Below are 21356 nucleotides of genomic sequence, written 5' to 3'. Positions count from 1 at the left end.
GTATTTATTCCCTTTTAAGCCTAGCAGCAAAGATGAGATGTTGATAGCGTTCATATTCATTTTACTTAGTCCTCTATTCTTAAAACATCAAAGGTGCTATTACTATGGATTCATAGATGAAATCATGTGAGGTTTTTGCTATAATAAACTCTTTGTCATAAAGAGATTTGACTTGTAATCTTCCTTTTGTATTCAGCCATGTCAGTGGGAACAAAGTTGGCTGGGAAAAGACAGGAAACCAGTCAGAAACTCAAGCACGTGGAGATCCAGGAGACCAAACAAAGGTAGCATATGTAGATTTTTTTTTCCCTTTAAGTATAAAAGTTATGAAACTTTCAAAGCATATGAATGTATATTTGTAATTAGTTTAACAAGGGAACTTTTCCATAGTAATATTAAAACTCAAGCAATTTTTGCTGTCTCTTCCTACTTCTTTCATTTTTTCAATTATTTACTAAGTCCTTAGTAGTGCACTTTTGTAATATCTTGCACATCTTTACTTACCTTCCTTTTTTTTCCATTGCTATGACTGTAATACTGCCACTCATTATGACCCACATCTCTTCCTTTTCCCTTTTGAATGCATCTCTTCTGACACTATTAGAGAAATGTTTCATTATTCATGCTGAAAAATTTAATGTGATAAGAAAAACAACATTGGATTTAGAGTCAGAGGTTCAAATCTTGGCTGTGCTACTTATTGCCTGTGTGACCTGGGGCAAATAATTTATCCCTCTGGGCCTTATTTTCCTAATTTAATTCCTTTATTGTTAGGATATATTTTATCCAAGCTCTAATCACAGATCCTTTTGTTCCTGGTTGCCATTCAACTTTTCAGAATTAATTTTGAATTGTTATACTGTGTATTCTAGACAGATTGGCATGCTCTCATACCACTTTCATACCATTTTTATTCATGTTATTTTATATACTTGGGTATGCTAGATTGGCTCTCCCTCTTTTCACTACTTAAAATATTAGTCATTCTTTAAAAGTATACTGAAACACATGTCTTCTATAAGAAGCCTTCTTGATCCAATAGCTAATAGCACATTTCTTTTGGACCTCATCTAGAACTTTGTTTCACAATGAATATATAATGAAATATAGTATATTATGGTTATCTGCATTTGCATGATTTCCCATTACTAAGCTAAAAACTACCCAAGATCAGGGATCATATCTTTTCTGAACTTTGCATCTTCTCAAGATCCTGCCATAGTGGCCTGCATACATAAAGGAACTTAAAAATTAGCTCTCCTTCATTAATGCAGTTCTACTTGAATTTACTCCTGACTAGAAGTTATACCACAAACTTGCCAAAACATTGCCTGTTTACTTTTGCGTAGAAATCTTAAAATGCAAAAAAAAAAAAAAAAAAAACCACAACCATTTGAAATAAGTTAAATAGATTGGCGAGACGGAATGGTACAGAGGAAAGAGCAAAGATTGGAATCTGAGACCCAAGTACAAATACTGGTTTTGCTACCTTAGGATATTCATGATCTTGATTGAAGGCACTTAATTTAGAATTTCACCTCTCTTATTTCCTATGATTTGAAAAAAGGGATCCAAATATCCATAAAATAGCTATTTATTATATTTCAATGGTAACTTTCAAAACATTTTGACATTGAATATTTTACCTTTGTGTTACCCTTATGGCAGTAGGATAGTATCCCATTTTAAATATAATCTTGTTTTTCTCATTACTAACAAACCAGTTCGTGTGTATTTTGAGCTGAATAATCTTATAGAAATCTCAAACTCAGCATGTCCAAAACTGAATTCATTGTCTTCTCTTCTCTGAATCTGTCCCACCTCCAATTTTTTCTTTTATTGTTTACCATCATTTTCCCCAAAGACCCAAGTCTAAAACCTTTGAGTCATTTTTGATTTTTCTCTGATTCACTCTCCTGTAAGTTGTCAAGTCACTTTTTGCTACTTATATGGTCACCACCTTGTTTTTTAGGCCCTCATTCCCTCTCTCGTGGATTATTGAAATAGCTTCCTAATTGCCTGCCTGCTTCTTTTCTCCCCTTTCCAGTAGTACATCATTCACGAAGGTGGGAAAATCATCTTGAAGCACAGGGCTCACCATATAACTTCCCTGCTCTATAATTATTAGTAGCTAGCTCCCAGTTTCCTTTAGGATAAAGCGTGAACTCCTCAATCTGGCACTACCTATTTTCTAACCTAATTTCACATTAATGTCCCTCATATTCTTTATCCTACAAATTGCCCATCTTGCTGGCACCCATCTATGACATTCCATTTTTTTTTTTTTATATCTTGCCTTTATACAAGTTGTCTCCTGTTTTTAATTCATCCCTCACCTTCCATATTAAAATGACTAGCTATGGGGCATAGCTCAAGTGCCACTTTCCTGTTGAAAGTAGCCTCTTCCAATCCTTCTGTTTCACAGTGCTCTCCACTTCAATTATCTTCATAATTATTTATCTGTGTACAGGTCATATCTTCACAGAAAATATAAACTCTTTGAAGTCAGAGATGATTTTGCTTTTTTCTTTGTATTTTAAATGTCTTGCATATAGTAGCTATTAAATGTAGCTTTTTTAGTCATTTTTCAGTTGTGTCAGACTCTTCTTGACCCCATTTGGAGTTTTCTTGGCAAAGATACTAGAGTGGTTTGCCATTTCCTTCTGCAGTTCATTTTATAAATGAGAAAACAAAGGGAAACAGATTTAAGTGGCATACCCAGGGTCACAGCACTAGTAAGTAGAGACACTCAATTAAATTCTGTAAGTCACAGCCAACACAAATGCTGTCAATTTTGACTTACCTTTTTAGCCTTTGGTTTAAATGCTGAAATTAAGTTCACAATGTTCTTTTTATTATTTTGCAAGCTTATTAGAATTTCACTAGAATCTACCCCATTGTTGGTTTTCCCCATGAGAATATGCATGCTCTCACATTATAATTCAGCATTTCCTCCAAGTTTTTTAACTAAGAATCCATTTCCTGTATATCATAATTTCCTTTTTTTGCAAACCCACCGAATGAACACATATGAACACATTTTGAACTTCAGTAAGAGAAGGAACTTACTGCAGAAAGAGCAATGCATTGACCCCTTGGCTCCCACCCTTGCTCTCTGTCATTATCTCTCCATGTGCTAGTGAGTCATGTCATCCCTGGCTGTCCTTCACTCATCTATAAAACAAGCTGATTGAACTAGATAATTTTTAAATGATTTTCTAGTTGAAGTGGTAAGAGTAATGTTGAATAGACTTTTACTTTTCTCTTTTTTAGGCAGAAGGTTCCTCTACTGCCTCTTCAGGAAGCCAGATAGCTGAAGGGAAAGGGAACCAAGCCAACACTGCACAAATCCCCTGCCTTTTATCTATGCCCACCAGGAACCACATGGATATTACCACACCTCCATTACCTCCTGTTGCACCAGAAGTATTGAGAGTAGCGGAGCACAGGCACAAGAAGGGGTTAATGTATCCCTACATCTTTCATATTCTGACAAAGGTATTATCTAAGATGTCAGTAGTATTACTGGGTCAATAGATGGTAATCTCTCTTTTGTATTTTAAAATGTTATTGTATGCCTTTACAAAGTATACTCTGAAAATAATTTAACTATACTGTGAATTCATTTTTTCTGAGGCAGGAATGAAATCTTCCAAATTGTACAAAAGCTTTTCCCTTTCTAACCACCATTAAATGCAGCAAGATAGTCAATTTACTTGTTATTGAAATGATGGCTTCATTATAGAAATCGGAATTGTTTTTTTTTCCAGTTTAGTGTAAACATATTTTAAAATTCTGTTTAAATAGCAATATATCACCTAAATTATTTTTGGATTCCATATTTTTCCATTTTGATTTCTACAGATTTCACATTTAAAATTTTTTTCTCTACTAGAGATATTTCAATTTTAGGTTTTATTCTAGTTTCAGATATAATCTCTAATATGTGGAACTTAATGTCTGCCTTTTGAGGGGCTAATGTGTTCTGTATGTTTACATGTTTATCTCATTGGAAATAATTTTGTAATGTTTAAATGTAAAAAACTGTATTTCAGGATTTTACTTGCTGAATGTGCATAAAATCAGAGAACACAAGAATCTTTTTCTCAGAAATGTACTTTAATTTTTTAAGTATCTTTCTAAGTGTATACCTATATATATGTTATATTGGGATAGTATTTTAGGAAAGAATTTTTTTTCCAGATTTATGTGCAATTACTTTTTATGCTGATTTACAAATTAACTTTATGCTAGTCAATGGCCTTACTTTATAGAATAGGGGAAAAGAGGTCTTCTAATCAATCATTTTGTTAATTAACATGTACTGTTTTTAAAAATTGTTTCAGAGAAGCACTGCTTTCATTTGTGCAGGGAGTTACTCTCAGTCAATAGTTTCTTTTCTGTCTATTTTATATGTAATTCCATTTGAAATCTGTAGACAGTACTTGATTGGTATAGGGAAAAACCATACACACAAACAAAAAATTCCATAGAACTTCTGGAATGGATTTATTTTGGTAGGGAGTGCTAACTAATTTGCCCTTTTCTTGCTTAGTTTTATAAATGAGAAGAAATCAGTAGTGTTCAATCTCTTACTGTTTATCTAGATGATTTCATTCCTTTCATTGTAATTGCTTCTAGTTATAATGCATTATTGGATTGAGGTGTATGTGTATGGCAGCACTTTTAGTTTTATCATTTTTTGAGATGGAATAGCATTTGAACTTGAACAGAAATTGAACTCGGTAAATGGAAAATGATCATTATAGGAAAGGGGGTTTTAATACATGTAGAGAATCAACCAACTTCTTTAGACACTACAAACTCTCCCCTTTGTGTTCTTCCAGCTGTCAAGTTCTCTGAAATCACCTGGTTGTATCAAAATGATCAGTTCTACAGTGTGAACACTGATGGTTATACTACTTGATTTATGTATAACTGCTAAAATCCAGAAGAAAACCATGCAATATTGTGTGCATCTGCATTCACTAATATTTACTATTTTCATAATTATTTTAAAGACAAACATTTGTAAACTATGAGATAGTATTATGTTTGTCACCAAGACAGGTTATTCAAGCTTACAATAAAAAAATAAAGGCATTCTTCAATGCTAATTGTATTTAGGAAAATAATCAGAAAGTATGAAATAAGTTGAATTCTTTCTTTATGTCTAAATTGACTTTGATAAGACATTTTCAACTGAGATATACTTTATTTTTCCTTTTGAAAAACTTCCCCCTTCCCAAAAGAAAACTATTGAAAATGTTATCTACATCTGAGCACATCAAATAGGAATTTTTAAAGCAGATTACTACAAGTATGGTAAATAATATAACTCTGAAGGAGAGTGTTAGAATACTAGTAGGCATAAGTACTAATATTTTAATTATGAAACTACTTCATATAGAGTTAGAATCAACTGATAGTTTAATGTGACATGTATGATTGATTTGTGGTGTCAGATTATATTTAGAAAGCTCAATCTAGTGTTATGTCAATGATTGCTAGATGGTGTCTGTTCAGTAATTTTAACTAAGGTAGTTTATTTGTGTTGTGAAAACAGCCTTAATAAAAACACTTGGATATAACCTAAGTCACAAAAATCCTTAAAACATGTCTATTACAAAGATGTTAGATAGCCTACCTAGATAAGTGACCATGGAGTTTTTCTGGATCCCTCTTGGAATATGAATCTCTTGTTCTCTCTTAGCTAGAGAACATCTTGGAGTGTGTGGTTGAGTGGAAAGGGCTGGCAATAATAGTAGAAATGGAAAAATCAGTTTGTGATATTGTGAGGCTGCAGCTAGTTGTCTTGTAATTCAACAAGTATTTGTTGAGTAGTTATAATAACATAACAAAAGGACTAAAACATTAATATATAAATTAATATCTTTCAAAATTTTATTTTAGGTAAGTCATTTTTTAAAATACAGGTTTGTGCAAAAGAGGGTAAGAAAATTTTAGTCATACTCTTGTTTTCTTAGGAAAAACTTGAGTTTTTCTAAGGCAAGCAATTTAGAATGACTTATTAAGTAGTACAAGGTTTATTACCTGTGTTTTAATATAATTTTATATCTAGCCATCCATGAAATAGTCATGTCCATTCATTTAATTTTCTTATCTGTTAAAATCATGTATTATTAGAGTGGGAAAGGACTATGTAGTCCAACCTCCTGTCCAATGCAGGGATCCCTTCTGCAACATCCTTCAGAGATTACTTGCCTGATAATATTGTTCCAAGTCATTACAAAGGGTTTTGAATCATTCATAGGATTTCCTTTCCTGATTTGAGAAAACAGTGAAAAATGTATTTTATGCTCAGAAAACAGATTTGACTACAGACTGCTAAATGAACCCATTCTAAGCACTTCAGTACTGGCTCATTTTAAGATTACCATTTATTTTAGATTAGCATTGAAAAAATGTTTAAAAAGGATTGTACGGTATATTTCTGTAAGTTTTTTTTTAAAAAATTCAACATGAAAAATGTGCAATATTATTCTGCTTTCTTCCATGCAAAGGGTGAAATCAAAATTGCTGTTTCTATTGAAGATGAAGCCAACAAAGACCTGCCTCCTGCTGCTCTGCTTTATAGGCCAGTTCGTCAGTATGTTTACGGAGTCCTGTTTAGTTTGGCAGAAAGCAGAAAGAAAACTGAAAGACTTGCTTTTAGAAAGAACAGACTTCCACCAGAATGTATGTACTGTAAAATCCATTGTTTGCTTTCTTCGGTACCTCATAATCTTTTGTGCATTTTCCAAAGGTTTAGAAGACACATTTTTCAATTAGCTTTGAGAGCCTCCTAAATGTAACAAAGATGAAACTTCCATCTGGGCATCAAGGCCAGATTTATGAGATGGGGAGGAGGGAGCAATCACTAATCTTTCTATATTATTATACTTTAATAAAATAATCAGATGTTAAGTTTCCTTTTTAAACTGAAAGTGGACATGAAAAATTTACTTACTGACATTGTTTCCTTTCTGTAATTAGCAAATTTTATTCCACAGTATGTACTTAAGTGCATATGTTGTGGTTTTAAAATTTAAAGTTAAACTTTTTGAGAGGCAATATTTCTGTGAATTTCTAGTATATTTGCTGAAAGTCATAAAAATTCTCTGATGTCTTTTTTTTCTCTTTAATTCAAGGTGCTACTTTTTAAAAAAAGTTTTGAACCTATGGCATTTATGGTGTGATTTTGTCGCATCGTTAATAGTTTTTTTATAAAGTCCACTTAAAATTTGTATACTGGTAAACAGATTAAATGAAATCATTTAGGGAATTCTAAGAAAAGAGTTGTTTGTAATGTTAAGTCATGAGTTATTAGCATTTTTAACCCGTTAGTTACAATTACATGGGAGGTAATGGGTCTTAAAAAAAAATATATTATTCCTCTGGGGAGTTTTATCTAGTAATAGCAATATATTGTACTGTTCTGTGTAATATTTTAAAAATTCCAAAACGAGGAAAAGAGACTATACATATCAAATGAGAACTTATGAATTCTAGATAAAAATTATGATTACTATATCAGTTAAAAAACTAATGGTACACATCAAATAGTAACAGACTAATATAAAAAAGATACTGTTTGTCTTAAAGTTCTTCTGGTCTCTTATGAATGTAACTTAATTCTAGGTCACAGACTAAGGATAAGGCTTTGTTATTGGTTTTCAGATTTAAACTTGGAGGCTAGTTTGAAATATTCTGAATAACATTTTTGCCTTCATTTTGACTTAAACTAGATATTTTCTATGATACTATTTGTTTCTATGCTGACATTTTAAAGAGATTCCATTTCTTCTTTGTAAGTTGCTGTATTCATTAAGTAGAATTTCATGATGATTTTCACCAGTGTAAGGAATACTAAGACAAGACCTAGTATGCCTCATTATTTATGTTCAAACCAATGCTCTACTTACAGTAATAAGGTCCTAATTGATATTTGTGCTTCAAGACTATAGTCCTTTATTTTATAGTAACTATTGTATTATACTCTTAAGAATGTCTTATGATCAAAATTGAAGTTGAAAATGTTTTTTACCGGTTTCCAAGTCTCCTGATGCTTCTATGATCACAGTTACATGAAATACAGATTGAATAAGACAACTTTTTTACCACTGTACTTTATAAATATTGATGCTAGAGAATAAAATATTAATTTGGACACCATAAATTCTGCTGATTGGTCATACCATTAGTATTAACTTTGGTAATTTTTGAGTTATCCAAGCTTATGGGTTTATTAGTAGAAATAAAAATATTTTTAATATTGATGAATACCACTTATCTGCCTTTGTCTTTTTTGAATTTTTGCTACAACCAACCTTTTTATATTCTGTTATATCAGGGGCAGCTGGGTAGCTCAGTGGATTGAGAGTCAGGCTAGAGATAGGAGGTCCTAGGTTCAAATCCGGCCTCAGACACTTCCCAGCTGTGTGACCCTGGGCAAGTCACTTGACCCCCATTGCCCACCCTTACCACTCTTCCACCAAGGAGCCAATACACAGAAGTTAAGGGTTTAAAAAAAAATAAAATATATTCTATTATATCAGAGTTTGAAGTCATGTTGGTGTACTTAAAGTAGACTATTGGCATTATTATGTAGTGCCTACTACTTAAGAAAAGACAATTTGTACAGCCAAGTATATAGAGGAAGAAAAGTATATTTGAGTGAAAGTTATTATGATTTTCCAGTTTTGAATTAAGTGTTAGCATTTCTTTTTACATCTAATTCAGATGTATTTAGTTATTATTTTCCCCTTTCATAGTAAAAAAAAAAACCCTAAAAATTTGTTCAGCCATTCCCTGATTTATGGGTATCCCCTCAGTTTCTAATTTCTTGTCCCTATGAAAAGGGCTGCTTATAATTTTTTTGACATGTATGTCCTTTTCTTCTTTTTTTGTTTTCTTTTGGATATAGATTTTTTATTGACTCTAGGTCAAAGGTCAGTTTAATACTGCTTTGACCAAAGTTTCAAATTGCTTTCCAGTGTGGTTGGACTCAGTTCCATCAATAGTACATTATTGTATACATTTCCCTATTGTTCCTTCAACATCTCTCTTTTTTCATTTTTAACAATTTTGACAATCTGGTGGGGAAGAGACGGAAATCAAGAGTTTTTGTATTTCTTTAATTATTAGAGCTTAGATGTCTCCTTCTTAAAAACTCTTTGTTCCTTGGATCATTTATTAATTGGGGAATAGGAATTATTCTTAAATCTTTGAATCAGTTCTTCGTGTATCTTTGAAATAGAAACCCTTATCAGTGAAACTTTCTACAGAAATAGAGGCTACCTGTTTGTTATAACTGATATACAACATACCTAAGTTAGACATTTCCTTCCTACTTTCTTTCTTACTTCTGTAGTTCCCATCCTAGTTTCCAGTCTTATCCAGGGAAAGCATATCATCTGGGTTTTTGGTATATTAAGATGTGTAGTTTTTCTGGGTTTGATAATTTGAAGTTATTTAAGTTCTCTCTCTTTTTTCATCTTCCTCTCAGCTCAAATGCATGGTCCTAGTTCTCTGATCTTGCTCTTGCCCTCTAACTTTGTTTTAAAAGGCTTTTTTTGAGTTTTTAAAACTTATCTCAAGCCATCACTTGTTTTGTGATTTAACAATACTGAAATTATTCTTACAAGACTTTTTCACTTACTAAGAATCATCAATTATTTGCCCTTATTTTCAAAATATAAATTAATGAGTTTCCTGCACAACTACATTCGATAGTTCTGCTTTTCCCTTTTTTGAATCATTTGTGGTTTTGTCATCAGATTTTTTGTGTGTTTATTTTTCTGACTGATTTGCTTTGTAGACTTGAGGGTCATGGAATCCTACCCAGCCTTTCTCTGAACTCATTAAAATCTACTATGCAGATTATTATTGATTACTAATTATAGAATACTAACTATTATTAATTACAGATTAATAGAAGGCTATTTGGGGGGGGTAGTTTCTAAAGTAACTAGAATAAATGGTGCCTTGCTTAAAATACTCAATAAATATTTGGTTGAGTGGACTTTTCAGTAAAGATTTTTTTAAATTTCTCATAATTTTTTATTGCAATTAAATGCCTTGGTTTTTTATTTTTAATGAAATAATGTATTTCTGAGGGGAGAATGTAAACTAAACCTTTTTCTCATTCAAGGATCATTCAAAGCAAGCATAGGCATCTTTATGCTGATGAAAATAACAGCTATTCACATGTTATGTGTATGGTGACTGAAAAGGTTTTTTTCCTTCCTCTCTATGTTGTGGTTTTAAATATTGACATTTAATTTTAGAATAAATAGTGATAACAGCAAATATTAAAATTATGAGAAGTATACTGCTATTAATAAAGAGTAATTCAGTGTGTTTAAAATTATCTTTGGAATGTTTGATGAAGGGAACTATAAAATTCTATTTTTTTAAAGCCTTGCCAAGTCAGAAGTGTAGAAATGGCTAGGCAATTAGGTTTTAGTGACTTACCTTGGGTCACATAGCTAGGAATTATCGGAGGCTAGATTTGAACCCAGGACCAACCCCCACTCCCCAATGTGTTGGCCTGACTCTATTGACTGAGCCACCTTGCTACCCATAAAAATAATTTTAAAAAAATAATGTAACACTGCAGTTTATATGGGAGGGGAACTTGTATTTTGATTTCTATGTGTTCTACTATAATAAAAGGCATGTTTTTTTTTTCTTTTTCAAGAAATGTTAGGACTTCTAGACATTCTTAGATTTTTGAAATGGGGTAGCAGAGTATTAAAAAATCAGAGAAAATTGGGAATGGTTTAGAAAAGTCCATTAATTATAAAAATATCTTCTTTAGGGGGCAGCTGGGTAGCTCAGTGGATTGAGAGCCAGGCCTAGAGACAGGAGGTCCTAGGTTCAAATTCGGCCTCAGACACTTCCCAGCTGTGTGACCCTGGGCAAGTCACTTGACCCCCATTGCCTACCCTTGCCAATCTTCCACCTATAAGTCAATACACAGAAGTTAAGGGTTTAAAATTAAAATATATTTATATATATCTTCTTTAACAGTACCTGGATTCTTTCACATTTTTAATAACTGAAATTCTCACACAAATAAATTCATCTTGGTAAATTAATATCTTTAAGAGATATAAATGATCCTCCACAAATTAAGGGGAGAAATGGATACCAGTTAGTTCAGTTATTTTGATTTGAGGGCCAGAATAGATCTCCCATAAGCATTTCAAAATCATAGAACCTAAAATGGTGTCCATTTTTTCCTCTAGAACTCTACCTTTTTTCTGACTTACCTATTTCTCTTGAAGACATAGTTCCTTTCCATTGACCAGGTTCATGACCTTAGAGGTCACTCTTATTCTCCCTTATCCTCTAATGGCAATCAGTGTCCAAGGCTTCTTCATTCTGTCTCCACGAGATTTCATTTTCCATCTCTTTCCATTCACCCTGACATTTTTCTGCCTTGTTGCTCATGTTGCTTCACCCACCTAACTAAACCCCTAGAGACCCTGTATGCAAATCAAAAAGCTTAAGGACCATGTCACACCCTCCATCAACCTTACTGAGCTTGTGTTCCACTAAAACTTCAGATTAGTTGTAATCTAGCCAAGACTCCTTTATATTTTGTACTTGTGAAATTGGTTTTTTTTTTAACCCACTTGAAAGAGTTAACATTGACCTCTGTTAAATTTCATCTTACTAGAAGTGATAATGCTCAGTATTTGGAAGATTATTCAGGTTTAAAGGGCCAAGTGAAGATAAGTAGTGAAGGAAGGAAGTTGGATAGGAAGGAGATTCATTTCCATACCAAGACCAAGGTGCTATCTGGTAACAGAGTGATTCATAGTGTTATATATTACAGGAACATCATGGAAGATGAGGACATTGGGAAAAGGCTTGATTTGGTAATAAGCAATTTTATTATTGTATGATCTTGAAGACAGAGATCTTAGTTGCCATTAGCCAGATTGTTAGGGCTTGAAGAGTTCAATGGGTGATGCGCGTCATCCTAATTTTTGATACTCCCTTGATTGTAGCTAAGTGTAAAAGTCAGCCAAGTATTTAGTAACATTAATTAGGACATCTTTAGTTGTGAAAACATTCATTATTCTTTAGAAGGATTAGATTTTTGTCCAAAATTACAGTGAGCGTGTGCGTGTTATATATGCAAGAGGTGGTGTAGTGTATTGTCTCCTTGAACGCCTTGGTTGTTCAGGTGAATGAGCTGAGGCCCAGAGAGCTCAGGGCACACTGTACTGAATGGCAGAGCTTTTGTGGTTGAGCAGTTTGTGCCCTTTGTCCTACACCATGTAACCTCACTCCACATTAATTTAAGAAGTCATACTATGATAGGATCCCATTTTGACATTTTGACAAGAAAAATCTTAGTGAAAACAGGGGTCGATTTGGAATCAAATGTTGCATTTATGGTTTGGGCCTGTCCTCCAGTCTCTGGGCTTTGGTTTCCTCGGTAAAATGTTTGATTTGGACTAGATGGCCTTTGAAGTCCCGTTGTGCTCCAAGCCTATGATCTTTTATTTCTAAAATTGGACATTGAAATTGCTTTATTTAAATCAATTTCATTTAAAAGTAGACATTGCTTTGGGATACTTTTAGATTCACTTAAGGAGAGGGGAGTTAAATTTTTTTAAGTATATACTTCTTTTGGACTCTTCTCTATGATCCTCCAAAGTACTCCTTAGAAACTGGCCGCATTCAAACAAAATCTGTTCACGTGATTTTTTGTAAAACCTCCACAATTTTATAAATGTCCGTTGTTATTAACAGATGTTGATGCTTGAACCTATTATTTATGTTTTTTTTTTTTCATTTTAGAAGAATAGTTAGACATCAGCAAAGTATTGCTATTGACATTCTCCTTAGGCATGAAAATAGTATCATTAGATAGAACTACAAATTATCATAGTATTTGTTTAAAGAAACTTAAGAGCCTGTTATATAACAATGTCATCTCAGGCTTATAGTAGCTCTTATAGCTACTATCCCACAGGGAAATCGAAGATTTAGAGTTAATGCATTTTATTACCTTGAATAACAGTAGAAAAACCTAAAAAGGGTCACTAAATAAATGAACACTAGAGACATTTTGCCACTCCTTATAGAGGAACTAAAGCAATTCTTGGTTTGGCTACCAGTGCTATGGTTTCAGTAACTAACCTTGGGACCCAAACTCTAGGAATTTTTTGGAGGGAAGCTACTCAGAATAATATCTCATTCACCATCATAGGACAATTTACCTTTGATGAACCCATAATAAATAGTGCCTATAACTTGATGGTTGCTGTCAAATTGCTATTTTCTAGAGTGGCATGCACTATTAAAAAATAAAATTATAAATATTGAACCTAGAGAAATATAGCTGATGGTTTAATTTTTGTTGTAGTATTTTGTATGCCAAGTGAGGATTTTGTGCACTTCCAAAAGGGAAATAGAAGATTTGAAAAGCATTTAACTGGTGTGTGTTTATCAAATAAAAAGGATTACTTCTTTCAGAAAGGGGTTTTTAATTTGCTTTCCTTATGATAGAAGCTGTCATATATTTGATTTTAAATACTTAAAAGTATACTTCATGGGAGGACTTTTAGTTAACGCCTGATATGAGATTTTAGAAGGTATTTTTGAGAAGAGTAAATGCATTTTGATCATTGAGTTCTATCTGGGATAAGAAATTAATTCTAATCAAAAGGGAAGAAAGTGCAAAGCAACTTCATATACCAGTAATTGTTGAAGTTTTAAAAACTGTTACCTTTAAGTTTAAGCCTTATAAAACCTACATAACTAGATCTTCAGCATAATTGATAAAATACAACTTGACTCGCCAAAATATACCCTTGAAAAAAGGTTCTCATCAAAACAAATATTGCATATTTGTTTTTAGTGACTCTCATTCTGATTTGAGGGATGTCTCACACTAATATTTTTGAACCAAGAATCCTTTCTAGCAGTTAGCAGTCTTTGTGCGCTACTTAATCTTTACATTTTTAATCTTGCCCTGTGATCTTTGTATGCATAGTTTTATTAAAAATACATACATTGAGGGCAGCTGGATGGCTCAGTAGATTGAGAACCAGACCTAAACACAGGAGGTCCTGGGTTCAAATCTGCCCTCGGACATTTTTCTAGCTGTGTGACCCTGGACAAGTCACTTAACCCACACTGCCTACCCCTAACCCTTCTGTCTTGGAACCAATACACAGTATTGATTTGAAGATGGAAGATAAGGATTTTTTTTTTAAGTACATTGAAATACCTATATGATCCCTACATTTCATTGGGTTGTTCTCAAAAATCATAATTTGAATGTTTATGAATTTATGTATCAATATTGCTTTAGGAGCTAAGTGCCTGCGTGTATTCCATTATATTGGTAGAAGATATTAATATGCCTTCTTTGGATATTCACATATTTAAAATAAATCAGCTTTAAGTAACTGAATAATCAGCTGGGTATACTGAATTATATATAATCCAGAAAATGTAAAAACATTTAATATTTTCCATTTCTTTTAGAAGAGATGTTTTGTTTGAAGTAAGAGGAGCTAGGTTCAAATACTGATTCTATAATATTACTACCTTTCCAACTAAAGCATAGTGTCAGTTTCCTCAGATATAAAATAAGTAAATAGGACCAGTTGATCACTTCCAACTCAAGTCCTTTGACCCTAGGAGTTGAATTTTTTTTTTTTATGCTTTGAATTCTAGCTAAGGAATAGCAAATTATCAGGATAAGGTGTCCCAAGAAACTTATTTTGTGGTTTTAAGTTGTTAAAGCTATTAAAACTTTGGGGGACCCGTATTTGATAAATTTTAGGCACCATTTCCAAAACTTATGGAGCTGTTCCTTCTCTTATTAATAATTAAGTCCTTTTATGTGCAATAGCACACTCTTCTGGGTGTTGAAGGATTTACAAAGATAAGGTGATTCCTTCCTTCAAAAATTTTGTCATCTTTTGTCATCTTCTATGACAAATATCAATAGCATCATAAGCCTTTTTTGTGAAATGATACACTGGAATTTTCTGTTAATGTCCTTGAGGTTTTTGTGGTTGTGAGATAAACTTGTTATGAGTTCCTTTCAGAAATTAAACCCTATATTGTCCCTGATGGATGGGCTTCTCTCTATTAAGATCTATGATAGAGCTGTTTCTGAATTAAAATTTCTAAATTAAAATAATTTCACAAATGAATCTCTTATTTTTTAAGTTTTTGGTCACCCTTAATGTGGTCCCAATAACAGTAAGGAATTTCTTAATAACTTTACCACCAGGAAAAACCTTTTGAAGGAGAAAGCATCTACTTTATTTTTGTAAAGTAGATAGAACATAATTAAAAATTTGAAATGTAAAATTGTCTCTTTATACATCTAACTCTTAGATGTCAGTGGCAGAACTGGTCTTAATGGGTAGCATTTCCACTAATTCTCCACCCACTCCCACATTTTAGGTGATTAGAGGCATATTGCAAAATATAGGACTAATGAATCCATACACAATTTTTTTATGTATTGAAACTCATCTTCATTTTATCTCATGTATGTCATCATCCTTAATGAAATCTGATTCAACTCTATGAAGTCTTAATACTTCTAAGCATAACAATCAACAAAAAAATGAAAAAATAAAATTTTGGCATTTCCCCATAATTTATGTGGAGAAATTATCTACTTTGTAGAAAAAGAGGAATTAATAGATGTTGAATTCACCAGTTTTTCTGTACCACATAGGTGACCACTTCTACATTGGTAATAGAGGCAGCTAAATCTCCTGGGTTTTTCTTCCTGCCAAATCACTTGTCATCACTCGAGCAGGAAAGTAATATATGTATATGAATTCTGTCTGGATTATTGGCTACTTCAGTTGTTCCTTGCTGGTGTAGTTCATCTGACTAGGAACAATAGTGGCTTAAGCAGGGTGAGAGGAAAGGGTCCTAGGTGAATCTTTTGACAGATTATGGTATAGATCTGTTTCCTAATAAAGTTTCAAATGAAAAATTTGAAGATTATTCCTAATAAAGAAGGTAGGTGTATCCTTTTTTCCGCCTTTATTGACTTTATTGAGGTTTTTTTTTTTAACTTTTTTTTCTAATATAACCTTTATTTCTAATCTATCCATTTCTCCTCTCAGACCCAGTGAGCTATTCCTGGGAATAAAGAATCACAAATCAAAAACAACCAACATAATATGTTAGCCAAATCTGATAGTGCATGCTTGTCATCATCCACCTCTGAAAAGAAAGGGAGAGTTTTGTATTTTGTCAACTCTCTTTGGGGGCTTGGTTATTATCATTACCATGGTATTCAATTTTCCTGAGTTTGTTTTTGTTCTTTCCATTTACAGTGTTGTAATCCTAGTACATGTGGTTTTCTTTATTCTGCTTATTTGTGCACCAGCTTCTCTTAAGTTGTCATTTCATGTTTCTTGTGTCTCAGTAATAATTTGTTATACCACGTTTTTTTTAACTCTTTCCCAATTGTTGGGCATCTACTTTATTATCACTTCTTTGCTACCACAAAATGGGCTACTAGTTTATATTGTGGCACAAATGGAACTTTTCTTTCTTTGACCTTTTGAGGGATACTCTTTTGTTTCTTTGTGTGTTTGCATGTGCACGTGTGTGTGTGGGGGAGGGGGCTTAGCCTCAGAATCAGGAGTATAGGTGGACATATAGATTTTTTAGAGAGACAGTCTTAGTACTTTGAGAGAAACTAATGGTAAGTTGTTTAAAATGTTGTGATGTGAAATATACTACAATTATATTATTTTAAAAGAACTGTCTACTTTTCATTCTTCTGAATTTTAGAACAAGGAAAAAAATAAAGAAAATGGATGGGGTATTGTTATGTTTTATAAATGTTTTGTTGGTAGCCAAAGAATTTACATATGTAGTGTTGCCTCCTTATGTTTAAATAATTCCTAAGTGAAGTCATTCTTTTAAACAACACTTTGTAAAATTCAGAACCATGTTTAAAATATGTCAAGAGATATCCTTATTTAATATTCACAAAAAATGAAGAGCAGTTTGAGTGTTTTTCTTTCAAGATTTTAAGGAAATCTGGTCATAGTTTTATTCCATGTGACACTGGTGAGCATTTAAAAGTTATCTGAACAATTGTAGGAAATCTGAATATGCATAAAGTCTTGTTATTAAGATTTTGGATCACTATATCCTGAAAAAAGTTTTGCAACCTGAATTTGTTCTGTAACTTTCATTCTAGGAATAAAATGAATGAGTTTGGGGGGGGGGATGTAAAATCACTGTGTTTTCATGTATAATGGGGTTCAGTTCATTCTGAAGCCATAATGTTGAACTAAAATGTATAGCATTCACCTGTGGGATTTGGAGAGAAGAATATGGACTCACCTGGTTACATGATGCATCAGTGTCAGATTTGGCCAAATACACTAGCTAAAGTCTAAGCATCAGGAAATAGGGACTCTATGAGATTCCATTTGTGATTCAAAACTTAGATTCATGTTGTACATATACCCTTTCAGTTTTACAGAGCACTGAGTTTGTCCTTTGAGGCAGGCAATGTAAATGTTGAAGAGTGAAGTGGCTACTTCTGGTGCACACATCCCTCCCCACCAAATCCTCTATCTTCTGCCTTCCATTGAAGATTGACAATTTATGAAATACTCTTGTATGTAGGTATAGTTCAGCCTGGTTTTTTTTGTTTGTTTGTTTGTTTTTGCTATTCTAACATTCTTCCTGCTTTAACAAGCAAAAAGATTTAGAAATGAAATTGAACCACTTATTTATCCAAATTGACATTAAATGATGGGGGGATATAGTTATTATCCTACACTAAGAAAAATTTGAAGTAAATAGGAATTCAAATGGCCAGTTCAACTCTTATTTTCTCACTATATTTCAATGAATCATTTATTAGGAATAAAAGAGTGAGCAAGAGTGTAAATATGTTCTTTGTGCATCTTTTTAAAGTGAATGATTGTTTGCCAAAGGACCTTCCTTACTATTTCTCTTAATTCTCTTACCTTGGTAAAATGCTATCCTTTTCAGGGCAGCTTCCTCAGAACCTGGGATAAATTGGACTCCAGATTTTTTTCTTTCCTAACGCTTGAAAATTGGGCTGATAAATTCCTAGCACTATTCCAAACAATTAAATGTTATAACAATGTGTGTGTGTGTGTGTGTTTTTTAAAAAAACCTCAAGGAATTCTCTGATCTATAAAATATTTTAAAGACTCTTTTTTAATTACTCATCATGGCTCACAATCTTCATTTTACTGTATTCATAATTCTCTAAAGTTATTAATTTTTTTTTATGGTATTGCCCTTTACCTTTTCATAGATCCAAGAGCAACTCTGGGAAAGTTGTGCTTAGGAGCAATGATTGAAGTCTACTCATGTAACTTTCCCCCAACTTCCTTCAAATCGAATGTTTTCTGTGGACACCTCATTTGTTTTTGAAACATAGATTTAAAAAATTATTTTTAGGAATGTTTGTGACAGAGAACAGAAATGTTTTTAACTTCCAAATTATAAATGATCATGGAAATTACAAATAAAAATCTGAACCTCAGTTTTGTTTTTAGTACAAAATGTGAAATACTGCATTGTACTTAGAAAAATGTAATGGCCCAAGTAGTTAGAACATAGAGAATGTAGAAAGTTTGTTTTTTTTTTTGAGGCTCCTTTAGCCTCAGTGACCAAAGCCATAAATGTAGGAACAATATTTAATTCAGCAAGTCCTGCTTTGTACAAATACAGAATAAGGGTCTTTCCACCTACCCAAAAAAAGTGACTTTCCAGCCATATCAGTTCTTTGTAACTTATTTCCTTGTTTTTTATTTTGTTTATTTAAGAGCCTGGAATTTGTACAAATAACTAGCGACAGGGATTAAAAGTTTTTGAAATGAATTTTAAGCTTAGAATACATGTTTGCTAGTGGGAATAAACTTGGAAATAGTTTTACCTCAAATGTTAGCAGCCAGAGTCATAGAGTGTTAGAATTAAGAGATTATAGTCCAGCTCCCTCATTTTGTAAGTAATCAAAAACCCAAAAGATTAGCAATGAGACTAGACAATTGGTTTCTTGATCAGGTTAGTGCCCTTTTACCAAACTATCCCTTTTATCTGGGATAAATATTTTCAAAATGTGTGTTTGTTTTTTGATTTTTGTTTTGAGGGACAGTAAGTATATAGCAGATAGTGTACTGCACTGCATTTAGATTCAGAAAAACCTGGAATCACATCCTGCTTGTGAAATTTACTAGTTATGTGACCAGATACAAATCAGATAAACAGCATATCAGTTCTATATCAAGGTTACATTGAGGGAGACAGTTCCCACGCTAATGAATCACAGATCCTTGGTTATGAACATATTTTTAAGCGCTGGGTTGGGAGAAAGCAGAAGTAAAAAGAAATCAGGTACATGAAGAAAAATAAATACATATAGAGAAGTGACAGTTGTACTGAATAGAGAGCTGGCCTTTAGTCAGAGAACAAGGAGGTCTTGGGTTCCAAGACCCATGTGATAATATTTGGTTGTATGATACCAGGAGGAATGTCACTATTTGTCAGAGGTCTAGGATGTTCTATGAAATTATAAATTGCAAAGAAAATATTGGCACACAGAGGAAGTTTCCTTGGCATGTAGAGGAAATTTCCTTATGTGGGTATTCCTTTATCAAGAGAATCACAGGTCTATTCCTTATCTTTTCTTTCACCCTTTAAAAAGAAGCAATACTGTGATTAGCATTTCTACTGAAAACAGAAAAGAAAGAGCAACTGAAAATACCCCAAGAGGAACTGAGGATATAAAAGCTTAGTGCTTATCATTATAAACTAATTTAAGGGCCACCGAGGGCCAGAAATAGTTAAGTTGAGAAATCTTCCTTTAAGAGCCTTAAAAATGGGAGTGTACTTTTTTCATAATTGTTTAGGTGATGGCTTTTCAAAAGTAAAGAAATAAGATTCAATAATATTAGCAGCTGCTAAAGGGCAGAATCTGTGTATTAATATATACTTTTCATTAGTCTTCAGAAAATTCTCCAGGAACCATTTGAGAATTTCAATTCTATGTATATAACTACTGAATAAATTTTGATTGGCATATCCCTTATAGTATTATCAGTGTGTCTGAGTTAAAAATCGGGAAATAGTTAACAATATTGACAAAACATTACATGAAAATATATTAATTTACCAGATGTTGCAGAACTTATCAAATCACAGACCTCCACCAGAGGACTTAAACACTTGGTCATCCGTGGACCATGAAAAAGACCTCTAACTCAGCAATCTTGGGGTTTGCCTTTGAGAGCCTGAACAAATCCATAAGACTATCCTATACTAATTGAATTAAATTTATTAGAAGTAAATAGGCATTCAGATGAGTAGTTTAACACTTTAACACTTTTATTTCCTTATATTTCAGTGAATCATTCATTATTCATTCTACTATAATACGTCCAAGTAGAGAACAGTATGTGGGAAGGACAAGAATAATTTATAGAAAGTAATTAATTAATGATGTTCCTGAAGTTCTAGATCAAATAGGGGTGTTTTTGTTCTTGTTTTTTTTTTCTCCAAAAAATCACAAGTTACTCTGATATGTAAAATCATCGTAGGGAAAACTTCCTTGGTATTGATAAGATATGTATAGTATTCAGAGAAATTAAAATCTAGCTTTGTGAGTTAGTCCGTGAATCAAGGATAAAGGCAAATAATTTAGTCTGCTAATACCCTGTTGCATTGAAAAATTTCTTTTCTTATCAAGGATCTGATGAAGATGATTACAAACTGCTTTCTTTGTGATATGTAATGATGATTCATAAAAGACTTTAATAGAAATAGTCAATATATTGTGTTTAGCAGATACTACTGTGATATTTTTGACCATGTTCAAATAATTGGCAGTGAAAAATAGGCAACCTCATTTTCTGATTATAATTTATGGAACCTAAATGATTTTTAGATTGTGAGCCTAAGGGCAGGAACAAGTGATGTAATTTCCCCCCCTTTCTGTATGGTTCTTCTAAAAAATGATCATGCTTACAGGTGGGTTTGTATGTATGTATGTATGTACAGACATACACACATACTCATGTGAAATGTCTAAAAATTTTCTTCCAAAATCTTTCCAAAGCATAAATACTTGTATATCCCAAAGCTCCATCATTTTAATCAATATAATTACCCCCTATTCTAACATAGATTACAAACTTTACACTTGAATAAATGGTTTCCTAAATTTCTATATTCAAAAAATTTCAAAAGGTAAAAGGAAATTTTCAAATGTCATCAGTAGCAAAAGGCTCCGAAAAATATTTCTTTTTGTGGTTTTGACTGGTACAATTATTATTATAAAGGTCAATTTTAAATGA

General features: G+C 32.7%; 1 protein-coding gene across 1 annotated transcript in view; it reads left to right on the top strand.

Annotated features, from left to right (window-relative positions):
- FAM120A (family with sequence similarity 120A) overlaps nucleotides 1-21356 on the top strand; it is a 146222-nt gene that overhangs the window by 82975 nt on the left and 41891 nt on the right. Inside the window, exons 8-10 of the mRNA XM_044670552.1 lie at nucleotides 197-284; nucleotides 3274-3498; nucleotides 6525-6699. Coding sequence (XP_044526487.1) covers nucleotides 197-284; nucleotides 3274-3498; nucleotides 6525-6699 — 488 coding nt within the window. The remainder of the gene's footprint in view (nucleotides 1-196; nucleotides 285-3273; nucleotides 3499-6524; nucleotides 6700-21356) is intronic.

Source organism: Gracilinanus agilis, chromosome 1 (assembly GCF_016433145.1).
Source record: "Gracilinanus agilis isolate LMUSP501 chromosome 1, AgileGrace, whole genome shotgun sequence".
Classification (NCBI taxonomy): Eukaryota; Metazoa; Chordata; class Mammalia; order Didelphimorphia; family Didelphidae; genus Gracilinanus; species Gracilinanus agilis.
The sequence above is the reverse complement of the archived record's forward strand: the minus strand, read 5'-3'. Positions and strand labels throughout refer to the sequence as shown.